Source organism: Stylophora pistillata, chromosome 2, assembly GCF_964205215.1.
Source record: "Stylophora pistillata chromosome 2, jaStyPist1.2, whole genome shotgun sequence".
Classification (NCBI taxonomy): Eukaryota; Metazoa; Cnidaria; class Anthozoa; order Scleractinia; family Pocilloporidae; genus Stylophora; species Stylophora pistillata.
Window position 1 is genome coordinate 8333093 of NC_142520.1, and position 14070 is coordinate 8347162.

Below are 14070 nucleotides of genomic sequence, written 5' to 3' on the forward strand. Positions count from 1 at the left end.
GCTTGGTAGACTACGTTTGATGTGAGGCATTTTCTCTCTAGGGGGCATTAGTCTTCAAAATAACCACCCATCTGCACTGCTAAAGAACATCAAGCATTTGCATCATAAAATCAAAGCCTGTTTCATCTTCGTCTTTATACTTATGTATTTGAGTGGTGGTGGCGGGGGGAGGGGGGGTTGCGGTGGGGTTTTGAACCTGTAATGACTATATTTGCAATTTGCAGTGTGCGTTTTTTCTGCTCGCCTTGCAGTTCCACCCCGTGTAAAGCTTAAGATGAAGAATGTTAGCATTGAAGTAAACTCCACGTTTACTGAGAAGTGTAATTGGAGTGGTAATCCAGAAGTATCTGTCAATTGGACCAAGGATGGAGTGCTTCTTAGTAACAATAACACCCTGGTAATTAAACCCGCGACTTTTAAAGATAAGGGCAAGTATGAATGCAGTGCTCAAAACGATTATGGCAAAGCTAACGCCTCCTTCTGGATCGATGTCACAGGTAAACTCCATACTGTAGTCTATGTCATATACTGAACTTGTAACTCGAGAAAGTGTTAGTTTTTGTAGTTTAAGTGTCCCTGTCTGAGAAAGTGTTCCAGGAGCCAAAAGTAGTAGTCAACCGATTTGGCTGAAACATGGCACAAAAGTTGAGTGTGATAAGATATTTCAAAAGTCACTTTGGCCCACTTCTCTGACTGTTTGTTCTGGAGTTTCAGGGTAATCGTAGGTAATTCGCAGGTAATCGTTAGTGCTAATCGTAAGGCATCGTATTATAAACCTCTTCTACAGTTAGCAAAATCCTGATTGCCGCAAGGGATGGTCAACAAACCCGCGTTACTCAAAACTCAGTGAAGGTTGCGTGACTCCTCGACTTGGTACAGTCCTCTCACTCTCACGTCTAGTATCGTGGGTCAGTCGATACAATAACAATCGCATCTCGAGGTGTTGCATGGCATGTTTCATATGAACTGCAACACAAAATATTTGTAATTCAGCTCTCCGAACTGTGGATTTCTTATTTACTGTCGGATGATTTGATTTATTCAGCTCTAACGTACCAGGGAAATCAGATGGATCACAAGTCACCTGGACGCTACTCACTACAACCTGTATGTATCATCCTGCTCTTTTACTGATGCCATCGTGCGTATAAGAGCTAGCAAGGCTATCAAAAGTTAAACCATAGATCTGCTAACGGTCGTTTCCGTGAAGCTCACTTCATATCGCATCTAAAAATGGGCCTGAAATAATATAGAGACTTTGCATGCTTGTGAGTACAGCATGTGTGGAGATATGACCTGAAAAATATAAATCAGAGGAAACTTTTGCATCTTTAAGAAAAATTGTCATATCTAGGTCAGAACATCATCATTTGGGCTCTATGATGGGTACTAGGTTTTCACTAAAGAAAAAAAATTACCTTTATTCTGCTAAACCGCTATGTGTTTGTAGTGCCAATCAGAGCCTTTCTTAGAGTAATTATAAGCTATGGGTCGAGGTATTTCTAAATCATGACATTGATTTGGCTTTAATGTTTCATTTTCACTCAACAAATACAAGATAAAGGCTCTATGTCAAGACTTTGGTCTGTTTATAGCATGAATTATGCTCAAAATTCCATTTTGCTTGAGTTGGCCTTAGAGGGGCATGGAGAGTTTGTGCCAAAAACTTAATAAACCGTAATAAGCCAAATTTTTCTCAACTGATTTTGATATATGGGTCACTAAGGTATATACTGGATTTGGTATGAAGGTTATACAAGAAGGCAGGTGAATGTTATGGTTTTTTGAAAAATGGCACATTTGCGTAGTGATTTTAAACTAAAATTTGACCTAACTTTAGCCCCAGGCCCTTCTCTGTCCAATCACCTGAAAACAAAGTTACATGTACGAAGTAAAAGCTCCACTATAGTAGAGTCCATGGTCAAGTTCATTTGGTAGCATAATTTACCAATTGAGTTTTATAGCACTTTCAAAATGCCACCTAGAAGGATGAATTTTTGGTGCTTTATAGGCCACAAATGGGACCCCTCCTGAAACTCCAGAACAAAGAGTCAGAGAAGTGAGCCAAAGTGGCTTTTGAAATATCTTATCAAGCTCAACTTTTGTGCCAAGTTTCAGCCAAATCGGTTGATTACCACCTTTAGCTCTTGGAACACTTTCTCAGACAGGGACACTTAAGCCAGAATAAAAGGACACTTGTTTTTCTTTTTTGATTTCTTTTTTTTTAAATATACCAATCAATAAGGAATAATGATCTCCTGATACATTTTCATTACATAATGATTTATTACTGATGTTGGAATGAGATTGGAAAAGACCTTCCATGTTTATTTTAAGTTTAAATTTGCCAGCAATAGTTCGTTTCTCTGTTAAAGGGTTCCTGATTATATATAGTTGATTCTGGTCCACAGACAACCCGCAAGTACTCTCCGAAGCTAAATTACGACTAAAACTACAAATAAATTCATAAAAATAACTCCCACTATAACATTATGACAAATACTTCATGTGGTCTCTTATAGCCTTTCCATACGTGTATTCATATTACGGGAAGTAAAACTTAGAAAAAAGATAGGCTTACTTTATGTGTGGTTTATTTGTTCGTTTGTTTGTGTGTTAGTTAGTTAGTTTATTTGTTTGTTTTTGCAATTTTATTTACGGTTAAGCGGAAAGGGTTAACGCGGTCAATGTGAACCTCTGTTGGATCTGTTGGTCTTTTTACTTCAAGTTTCTCCCCAGATAACTAAGCTGCCGATAAACCAGTCTGTTACCGAAGGGCATCCAGTTAACTTCAGTTGCCGAGCCTCAGGTGTGCCAACACCAACCCTAGCCTGGATTTTTGAAAATGGTGACCTCCCATCTGACATCAGTCAAACTGATCACGATGGAGAATCGTTGCTAGAATTTCCAAGTGTCACAAAAGAGATGAAAGGCACTTACAAGTGTGAAGCGAAAAACAAAGCAAATACTACTAATTTCTCTGCAACACTGCGTGTTTATGGTAAGTTTAATGATAATGATAATGATGACTATGACTTTGACGATAACGATAGCGAAAACAAAGACGACGACAATGGAGAAGTGGACGGATATGAAGATAAAGCCGTAGTGATTTGTGATGCGAGAACAAACGAAGAAAAAAACTAAAAGTGACGGCGCCATCATGGTTAACTGATACGATTTAATGTAATTGCTGCGGTGATTCTAGAGATGTACGCGGTTTTTGAGAAATCGAGCGGGTAAATTTTTGGAACAATCCGATCCTTGGCTGGGAAACATCGCGTTTACAAATTTGTAATAGGTCTGGAATGATGTGACCTGTCTGCTGATTATATAACTCTCAACAAGACTGGCAGATATTCAGGCGCAAACGACTTTTGGTGAGCATAAGCATATTAAATCGCCAGCTTTTAAAAATGTGGGTTGACGTGTGAATGCGGGTAGATATCAACCCTGACAAGTGAATAGGCGAGTGCTATATTCCCTGTGAAGGAAGGAGCAAAAAAAATCAAGACATGTGAAAACCAACTAGTATACGCTTGGCCGCTGATATTGCAGATTTATAACTTTTTGGCTACTGCATGTAAATGTTTCGAGAAAAACGGGCATTCTACGCAATGTGTTGTTGAATAGTCCCCGGGACGAAGCCTTCCGCGCGTAATTTTCAAAAACTCGATGATAGGCAGCTGAAAAAGCAAGACGAAAATCCATCAATTATTTATGCGACGCACAATTGAGAATGTCAACTACGAGCCTGGGGATGAATAGGTCGGGATACACAACCGATCTGTGGAGTCCTTTTTGATACGATCACCAAGAGATTAAATTAAAACTTCAAAGTATTGGAATCGTAGGAAATTTTTTTTATATTCTTAGTTGTAATTTTGGGCGCCAACGACAGTAACCAGTCATTTATAAATATGGAGCCTCACCTTTTTTTTCTGAGGCCTTTTTCAAACCTTTTTAGCCCAAGCAACATGATGCAAATGTTCCTTTTATGAGGTTAAATTTACCTTGTTTTCTTTTTATTGATCCAATTTTGTTTTACTTTGGAGAGTTGTAAATGTGAGTTGGATTTTTTCAATTAATTACCCCTTATTTACAACGTAGGAAAATCCTCTGCTCAAGTTGCTCCAGATCCATATCCAACACTCACAACAGGAGATGTCCTCTCATTGGCCTGCCAGGTCAACGAAGACACAATAAATGTAACTTGGAAAAAAGATGGAGACTCGTTATCGGAAAGAGCAAAGATTTATACACAATTGGATAAGAAAGAGAGTAAACTTACCATTACTGAGGTTTTGGAAGAAGATGGGGGGAAATATTCTTGTGAAGGACGTAACAAACTTGGGTTTGTGGTCCGCTCCTTTGTAAATATAGCTGTCAAAGGTAAGCTGGCGTTACTATTGTGTCTAAGGAAGCACGCAAAACTTCAATAATCAAGTAACAAGGTAATTGTTATAGAAGACAACTTCCACTTCCTACGTTCTTCTCAAAGTTTACTATTGGTTTTTGTTTTCTGAGAAAAAAAATGTCTTCAGTTTAAAAAGAGATTAGAAACAGTGGCAGAACCTTATACCTGAAGATACCTACATACTACACTTTATACCCCATGGAGGATCACGAGAAAATAACCCTGGATTTCTCTGTAAATCTGTAAAAAGAAAAATCAGTTATTTCACTTTTAAAACAGGTGTCAATCACTGGTTAAAATAACGCACAGTAGGGATGCGCACAGCCATTCCGGACGGTAACATGACTATTATAACTGTAACAGTTACTCTCGTTGAGGTTTATCTTATGGCTTCATATTTAACTGACACTATTAGCTGAGCAAGTGTCACGAGCCATGCAAGGTTCCAATTTTTTGTGGTATTACATTGGTGGATCAGTGGCAGCAGTAAATGTCGTTTCGCTGATTGCCTGTTTTTTTTGCAAGCGTCGAAGGACAGGTGAGGCCCAGTTGTCCTGTTTTATTTTAGCTAGCTTTGTTTAAAGTAAGAAAAGCTAAAAATATTTTAATTGATTATTTCTGTCTACTTCACCCCACTATTTAACTGTTTCCTCGAGCTTGCCCTTACACAGAAAAAACCAATAACACGTACGAACGGAAATTGGATTTTTTCAATAGTAATAATGATAATTATTATTATTATTATTATTATTATTAATGTCGGTATTTTTAGAACAATTGAAAGTGTTAGCTAATATACGGTGCAAATTCAAATCACGTTGCCATTGTATAGCAATTTTATAAGATACTTGTTTAAATAAAGTAAAACAAAGTTTTTCCTTCTTTGTCTCCTTCCTTAAATTCTCCGATTGGAATTGCAGCTATGGCTCTGTAAGTCAACTTTTTTACCTTTTAATCATCAAATTTCTACACGTGGAGTTCTCGCCATGTGCTTTAATATTTCCCATGCTATCTCTATAGTCAGTAACATAAACTTACTATTGTTTTGGTTTTTTTGTGAAGCATTGTTTTCACTTTCAGCCAAAAAAGTTAAATTCACTCATTACCCTTCTCATGACTCACGACCTTGAATGATGACTGTAACAGAGATAATATCACTACTTTTATGACGATCAATATGCCTAATTATTACACGACTCGGGCAGTCAGAGGGCCAATAACTAAAATCAACCAATCAAAATGCTCTATTGCCCGTCCAATATTCTCTAAGTATTGGACCGGGCACTGTCCCGAATAGTCCCGAGTGATACCGCACTTGTGTCCCTTTGAACTTCAGTCGTATAATAAATCTCTTATTAACCAAGTTTGCTCGGGACCATACTGGAAGAATATCGGCCCTCGGTCTTTTTTGTACGGACCTCGCTGCGCTTGGTCCGTACTGTCAAGACCTCGGGCCGATAATCTCCCAGTACGGCCCTCGCGCTTGGTTAATAAGATATATTTATTATATGGCTGTGTCTCACAAGGACTGGGAACTACAGAATTCAAGAATTTGATTGGCTGAAATCTAGATTTTCCCATCTAGACCGGTCTAGAAAAAAAGGTACAAAGTATATAAAAAAATTGGGATATAAGACACAGTCTTATAATAAACATCTTATTAACCGAGCTAGGTTGGTCTGTATGGGAGAATCTTGATCTCGGTCGGTGGTACAGACCTCACTGCAGTCGGTCTGTACTGGTTAATAAGAACTAATTAACATTCATCAATTGTTATTTAGAATCAGCTTCATTTGTTCGTTTGTTAATTCTTTTCTTTCTTGTTTCACAAGTCTCTTTGAATTCCATTTGTTTGTATCATTAAATCCAATATTTTTTTTTTCCTTTAATTTGAAATTCAAGTATAATTTTCTGATTTAGGAACCAACTAAAAATGTCTCCATGATTGATTTCAACAAACAACGTGGTTATCTTTTTTTAACTTTATCCGATTTGCAGAGTGCACTTACATAATCATAGTTACAAAGGTGTTTTGTGATAAAATAGGTTCCTGGTTTGGCGAAACTTTGTCTTCTCATTATCAGTATGGGTGCTTACCTCGATATAATTCAGGGCAAGCAATCAGATTATACTAGCAAATTAATATTAACGTTTTTGCGTCTGATCTCTTTTACTTTCTCGCTTTTCTCTCTTTTAACCCAGTAAATATGTAATGCTTCCAATTTTCAGTCCTGATCAAAAGCAGGCAATTCAGATGGAGCCAGTGAATGTAGAAATAGATGAATGGGAGATTGAGGTGAGCCGTGTCCTGCTTCAAGAAGTCATTGGGAGAGGGGCGTTCGGAGCCGTGTGGAGGGCTCTGCTGAGCTCACCAAATGGAAGACCTGGAAACCGAACAGTCGCCGCTAAATGCTTCACGCGTAAGATTCCTTTGATTCGATATGTTAATACATAGATAGATTCCAGGGGTGGATTAAAAGAAGTTTATTCTCGAATCAATACACACCCTTCCCCACTCTTCTTCGCCCACAGATAAACATAGAACAAACGCGAGAAGAGGCAAACAAATTAATTGAAAAGAATCAGCCTGTTTGGCGATACTGTCATTGCAAAAATTTTTGTGTCGGGTATTTTTGAAGGGGTGGAGAGGAGGGGGAGGGTGGTCTCCCGGATCTTCCCTCGAGCTCTACATCCGCCACTGGATCCTCTGGAGCTTACTTTTCCCTTAAACTATGTTTTCTCAAAGTGCAAGTACTTCCAATATAAAGTGACTCATTCCCTTTTTTCCAGTGGTTGACTGTCTCGGGTTGACGTGGGCAATGTAACAGACTGAGTGGTTGATGGTTTTCGATAGTATTTGCGATGTTGCGGATGGTCAACGCACGGCCGTCGCCCTGGGTTCTCATACGGGACATCTACATTTTCGTGCATGCACGGTGGTGGTATCTCCGAACGGTGCCACGAGGCCGTCGATTTCAAACCTCTTTATATCGTTCACTTTTTTTCTATTTCACTCATAATTTTGGGTTAATCACTGTAAATATCTAGTGTGAGTTTTCTCGAAGCCTTCCTAAAGAATTTTGGTTTAAAAGTTCCAGTTTTTTCCCGGTTGCCAATGCAACAATTGTTCAAATTGATATTTATCATCTTCAACGATTACTCTCAGCATTTGTCACCACTATATAAATTGCATCAACTCAATACATTATATATTATATTGATTATCGAATAACCTTTATTTTTATTATTGTATATATATATATATAATGCTTTTCATATTGTCTTTGTCAATCACATTTGTCATGAGCCTCTGGTTCGGGAGATCTGGGCAACCACTCTATGTGTAATTGACTTTAAATAAATACTTACTTACTTACTTACTATATAAATACGGAACAAAAGCCACAACAAAAATAATTTACAAAGAGTCCATTGTTAGGATTTGAACCTAGGCTGGTTCCGATCTTATATCGACTCAGCAGTGTCTGGGGAGAACTCGTCGGTGAGTTGAGTAACGTATTGGTTTCAAATAAAATTATCTAAATGGTAAAGAAAGATGTGAGGTTTGAAACCCATATAGACTATTTCTCATTCTAAAGCTTGAAACAAATGCATTTATCAGAATGATTATCTATCCATCAACATACCCTGTTTTTGTAGCCACTGCTGGAGAGGAAGGAAGGAAATGTTTGATGAGAGAAATTGAGCTGGGAAAACTTATCGGTGAAAACAATCAGCCAAACATTGTAAAGTTCATGGGCTGCGTTACAACTCAAAGTAAGTACTAAATGTAAAGCATTTTTCTATGTATAAGTTATTAAAATACTACACTACTTCTTTATATGAGCTCTATAACCAGAATGGCCTGTTGATCGGACGAAGTTTGTCGTTTCTTTTGTTATTGTTTTGCTTCGTTTTATTTGTTTCTTTGTGTGTGTGTGTGTGTGTGTGTACGTGTGCGCGAGCGCGCGGTAGCGCGACTGTTCCTCTTTGAGAACAGAGTATCTAATCATTAATCTTGGTAACTGGGCTATCTTGCTTTCTCATTTTAAAAATTTAGGCTTAAGTCTCATGAAGGAAAATCCTTAAAATAAGTCTTCTCCCGAAGCTTTTAATAGATTTTGTGGTCATGGGCCTTCTCTTCTTTTTCTTTAACGCCACTTCAAGTTCACCCAATTCTCATCATGGAATACATGCCATGCGGCGACCTACTTGGTTATCTGAGGAAATGCCGAGGAGTGAGGGATCGGTATTATCTTGGTGATGGTAGGGCTCAAGACTTGACCAACTATGATCTTGTGATGTTTGCCAAACAAATCGCTGCCGGTATGGTGTTCCTTGGATCGAGAGGGGTAAGTGAAGTCCTTCATTGTTGTCATAAATCAATTCTAATTCCGAAAAATCTCTCAGATCTTTAAACTGTTTTACATTAGCTTGGATGCTGACCAAAATTTGTAGGTACGTTTCACTTATATAAAGCCTGCGACCTTCTTTGGGCCGTGGTACTTTTATTACAGTGAGCAGATCACCTCGGATGTCAAACTTATAGGAACGGTTATTCAAACAAAGTTTAGCAGTTGTTTAACAAAACTGCGATCTAAACTATCTTCATGTTAACCGAACCTTTTGTGTGAGCCTTTTATTTTTACGATCGAAGCTGAGAGAGCCGAAAACGTACAGTCGAGGGACATTTATTCAAATAATAGAGAAAACCCGACGCCCATTGCTCGGGTAAAACCGTGGTTGGGTTGGACCTCGTTTGAATAACTAAACCTTATTGATGAATGTGTGACCTTGTACAAAAGGTATATTTACTTCAATGAGGAAAAAGATATGAGAGTAATTTTCATAATAGTTTGGTTGAAACAGCTAAGATAGGATACCTACTGAGGTATGACTACCCTAAGAAAAATGGATCCAACGGTAAAATGGTGGGATACGCGCCAACCATATTAGATATTGGTCTGTTGTGAGACACTCCGCTACGCTAACAGGAACGGGGAAAATAAAAAGCAATAACCGAGCCTTTTTTTGCCAATTTTAAGAAATAAAGCGAAAAAACGGAACACCCCTCGATATTTGTAACAAGAAACGAAGGTAATGAAAAGAGCAAATTGTTTTTCTGAGCGGTCTTCTGTTGGTTTACCATTTCTAAATTTTATTTCACTGTCACAATCATTATTACTGTGATTATCATAATCATCATCATCATCATCATCATCATCACTACTGTTTGCCATTCTTCCTGAGAAGATAACCGACTTAGTCCTGACAGCCTTGAAGAACTATAATGGCCTGCCTAGTTGTCTTTTTCTCTTCGCACATACTCAGATGTTTAACTCGCCGTTTTGTCATGAAATGAAATAATTTAGAAGTTGTCACGTCATGGATCTTTGTCTCCTGGTAGATCATCCATCGTGACCTTGCGGCCCGAAACATTCTCCTCGATAACAACTATGTTTGCAAAGTGACCGACTTTGGCATGGCATATCAAAGCTTCAAATATGGCCATGGAAATGCCAAAAAGGTAGGAAATGTTTTTTTTTGGTTGTTGTTGTTGCTTTATTATGGAGCTTTCCAGAAACAAGCTGTAAATGCCTGCATTTTCTCAGCATGAAATTAACTTCGCTCGACCACCAACATGCCTTTCATAGTTCACATTGACCTAAAAAAAAGGGAAAAAGACAAAGCAAAAAGCTAAGTATCGGGGTACATAAATTTCACTAAAGTTGTTTGTAGAAAGTCTTGCGAAAGGACGTATGTTTTCTATTTTCTAATAGGGCTGCTTGAAAGCTTTTTTAAAGAATGACAAATCTATTTTTGTTTTACATTTTTACATAATTATATTACGTAGCTTCACATTTTGTATAATATGACGTTGCCGAAGAAGGGAGATAATTTTTAAAGCAAAATGTAGATCTGGGGAAGCAGACATCTATTCTCGCCAAATGCTACAAATAGCTTCAGTCGTTACTATCGCAACTACTCGGTGGCCCGCTTCAGTCCTCTCATTTTCTCTTGGTTTGAGTTTCTTCTTTTCCTCCTTTGTCTCCGACTCATTCTGTTAGAGGCTACATGCACTGATCCGAAAGAATTTTCCCTTGGATACTTTCTTTATTCTGCACTAATCCATAATTTTCATGGGAGCAAAACCTCCTGTATGTGCCTTTCCCATTGCCATCTTAATTGAGTCTTTCTCTTAATTTAATCATGCACTTATTTTCTCCAAGATGTTCAGTTCTAGTGCATCTCGCCGTTCAAGGACCCAAAATATTTACTTCCTTTGCTTTTCTCATTTTCGTTAGCCATTCTTCTCGTACTTGTTTCATCTTCGCGTAAAAAAAATTGACAACTTTATTTTCTCATACTGAATGAAGTGCATGAAGGACCAACTATTCTTTTGGTGTTCAAAATTTCACAGTGTTTTTGTTTACACTACCACTAATTTTTCTTTGCAAAATAACAGATACTCAGAAATAATTAATATTGAAGAAAATAATAAAGATAAGATGTAGAGCAAAAATAACAAAAAACAAACAAAAAACAAAGCAAAACAAATAACATTATGATAATGATAGTTTAAACAAAAGTTTTAATTTCTGTTTCCGCAGGGATGTTTGCCAATCAAATGGACTGCACCAGAAATTCTGCTGGGAAATCTCGCTGGACTTTCCACTTTGAGTGATGTGTATGTATTGTGTATATTCTTCCCTCACCTCAACAAAATGATGACCCAATTTGATTTTTTTTTGTTATTACTTCACATCCAAAATGCACTTGGCATTAACTTTGGAATATTTTTGATATATTCATCAGGTGGTCCTATGGAATCGTTCTGTATGAGATAGTTACCCTTGGTAAATTTCAATTAGAATATTATTTTATAATTAAGATTTGTTTTTACCTTTTTTCCAGGCCTTTTATTCCTGAAATGGGCCTTAAACAAGATAATATCGATGGTTTACATCCCCTTGCCTTAAGTTAATTTACTAATGTCCCAGTCTTGTAAGACCGATCAAGTAGTCTAGCTTCTTTTGTAAAAATGAATCCTGATAATGGGTTCGGGTGGAATTGTATAACCTCCAGGCAAAACGTGAGACAATTTTCGTTTTTAGGACTATCCCGTGTTCAGTACAGATCATATGCTTTTTACACCTGAGAATCAAGTCTCAGTAACGCTGTTTTCATCTTAGTATGTAGCAAATTGTTTATCGATAGTTAATCTCATGAAATGAAATGAAACAAGAAGTAGAAGGCTTCCATAATGTTCACTTGTTAGAGAATACCACAAAAACCGAATCAAAAGGAAGAAACTTTAAACCACACGGACTCAGAAAAATTTATGTTTGAGCATCATCAAGCTATGTAAATGTACATGCAGGATTAAGGAAAATTTAGATTTGGTAATATCACATGCACACGTCCTTATGCCTTGACAGGAGGAATTCCATACGATAGATGGTCAGAAGGCAGGGTGGTTGCAGAGGTCACAAAAGGATATCAGATGCCAAAGCCTGATCATGTTGATAAAAAACTGTGAGTTGTACCTCTCTGGTGCGATATCGACGTGTTGCAATGTATAGCCTAAAATTCAACACATCACAATTAACAGTTCTACTTGTAGAATTCTTTGCAATGTACAAATTATAAAAGCTGTCTTATTTTAAAACTGTGAACTAAGAGCATAAGGTATTCAGCTGTGCTAATGCATGTCTACGTACTTCGACGAGTTCAGAGCGAGTGAAATAGTCTAGATATGTTTGATGACCCAAAACGAACCTAAACCATTATTTTCGTTAAAAAGGGTTCCTGTAGAAGAAACTTCTTGCAATTCTTCGCATAGTCCAAAAAACGTTGTTGACAATTGAGTATCATTGTTTAATTTCAGGTATGATATGATGAAACGGTGCTGGAATTTTAACCCTGACTTCCGTCCTCCATTTGAAAACCTGCGACAAAGAATGGACAAATACATTCGTGAAGAGGTTTGTTTTCAAAATTTAAAACCTCCCAACATTCTATGAATTTTGAAGCCTCTAAGATTTCTCAGTACTTTGACACCTTTTAGTTTCGGGAGCAATGCTTGATGTTATTGGTTTTGTACCCCAAAGTGCTTTAAACGGCTCAACTAAAACCATTTAGATCCCTGGTCAGCGGTGTTTTCATGCTCGTTACGCCGTCTACGCGCATTTCACCATTTCCAGTTTATAAATCTCTCTTAAAACCACAGAGATTGTCAGTCCGTCGTGGAAGTAACTGCACTTTTCAGCTTAACATCATATTAATATAGTGCTGTGTTGCAAGTATACAACCCTTATTTCTTGCTTTCCACCCCAGACATATGAGGAACTACTTAATCTGGGAGCTTATGACAAGAAAAAGTACTCCAGGGTTGAAGATCTTGGAGATGAAGATGCAGGACCGAGTGAGGAAGTTGCAAAAAAGGCCGCTGCAAAAAGATTAGGAAAATGGTCCAGTGGCCGCCGTTAGGGTACCCTTCTCTCACTTCACGGTGCTAAACTATGGGTGATAACAGCGATGATTTGAAGGTCTTTCCATATCAGAGAAACAAATGAGGTCTTTCTTCAAGATAATAATTCATCAAGTTAATTGTTTAAAGATACATATAGTTACTGAATCAATTCAGTTGAGTTCAGAGTAGGAGAATTTGGGTAGATATTTCTTAAATTTTCTTAATTGATTAAAAAAGGAGAGAAAGAGACAAAATAGTAACATCCAAACAATTAAAAAACAAAGCAAACTTGAGAAACGGCCCGTCCATACTCCTTAAATTTGCGAACTGTTGTAGTGAAAACGTTCTGCCGTACGTTGTTTTGTAGCAAATCTAGTAAGGAATCCTCCCAAGGATATTTGAAATTTGGTAATTCTTTTTGTAGTTTGGTAATGTATTAGTTGTGTGGTATTAATCCCCATTCAGTATCCCGTATGCTGACATTATCGATTCCATAATATGTTCTTTAGTTCAAATGCAGTTTGCTCTCATTCTGCTTTGTTTAACTTTCGATCCATTGGCATTTGAAAAAAATTGATTGCATTGTTATTGAAATGTATTGCTTTGCTTTAAGTGTTAAATGCTTTTGTCGTAAACGGAGAGAGCCGTCTTAATAGGGTGAGTAAATCTAGGTTAGTTTTTTTAAATGGTTTCGGTTCGTACGAGAAAAAAAAGGAACCCCTATTGAGGAGAATTCGTTTTGGTAGACAGACACTACTTTTCCGTGGTAGAACGGAATTCTTATTTGAAAGCTGAATGGAGTTAGATCATGTAGATTTATGGGCGTTATTTCAGTACTATACAAAAATCACACAAAAAATTGTATTTAGTGTTATTTGACACACTCTATTTAATATATGCAATTAAAAGGTTAGAAGCATATGTTATGGCTTTTTATTGATCGCAAAATTCCTTTAAATTGATACATTGCCGTATCCTTGCTTAGCTTTCCTAGGGATGACGTTGTCCATAAAGAAGAATTGTCAAAAAATCAATGGTATTTTTCTCTTCAGCGGTAATTATATTCCATCCAAGAGGAACCAATCTATCAGACACCTATACCAACTCCTATTGTTGAGCTCATAAGAGAAAGTTTTAAAGCGTGTCCACCTGACAACCATGCAGACGAGTCTACACGACC

The 14070-nt window shown here is 37.5% G+C and overlaps 1 protein-coding gene across 1 annotated transcript; it reads left to right on the forward strand.

Annotated features, from left to right (window-relative positions):
- The first annotated feature begins 236 nt into the window (after positions 1 to 236).
- LOC111347476 (tyrosine-protein kinase receptor torso-like) lies at positions 237 to 13811 on the forward strand. The gene is made up of 14 exons (XM_088750680.1): positions 237 to 497; positions 2729 to 3001; positions 4111 to 4392; positions 4833 to 4955; positions 5338 to 5347; positions 6647 to 6837; positions 8078 to 8194; positions 8585 to 8769; positions 9825 to 9944; positions 11029 to 11105; positions 11234 to 11274; positions 11857 to 11953; positions 12306 to 12402; positions 12755 to 13811. The coding sequence occupies exons 1-14, from the start codon at positions 275 to 277 to the stop codon at positions 12905 to 12907; spliced, it is 1989 nt and encodes a 662-aa protein (XP_088606806.1). The 5' UTR covers positions 237 to 274; the 3' UTR covers positions 12908 to 13811.
- Positions 13812 to 14070: the final 259 nt, after the last annotated feature.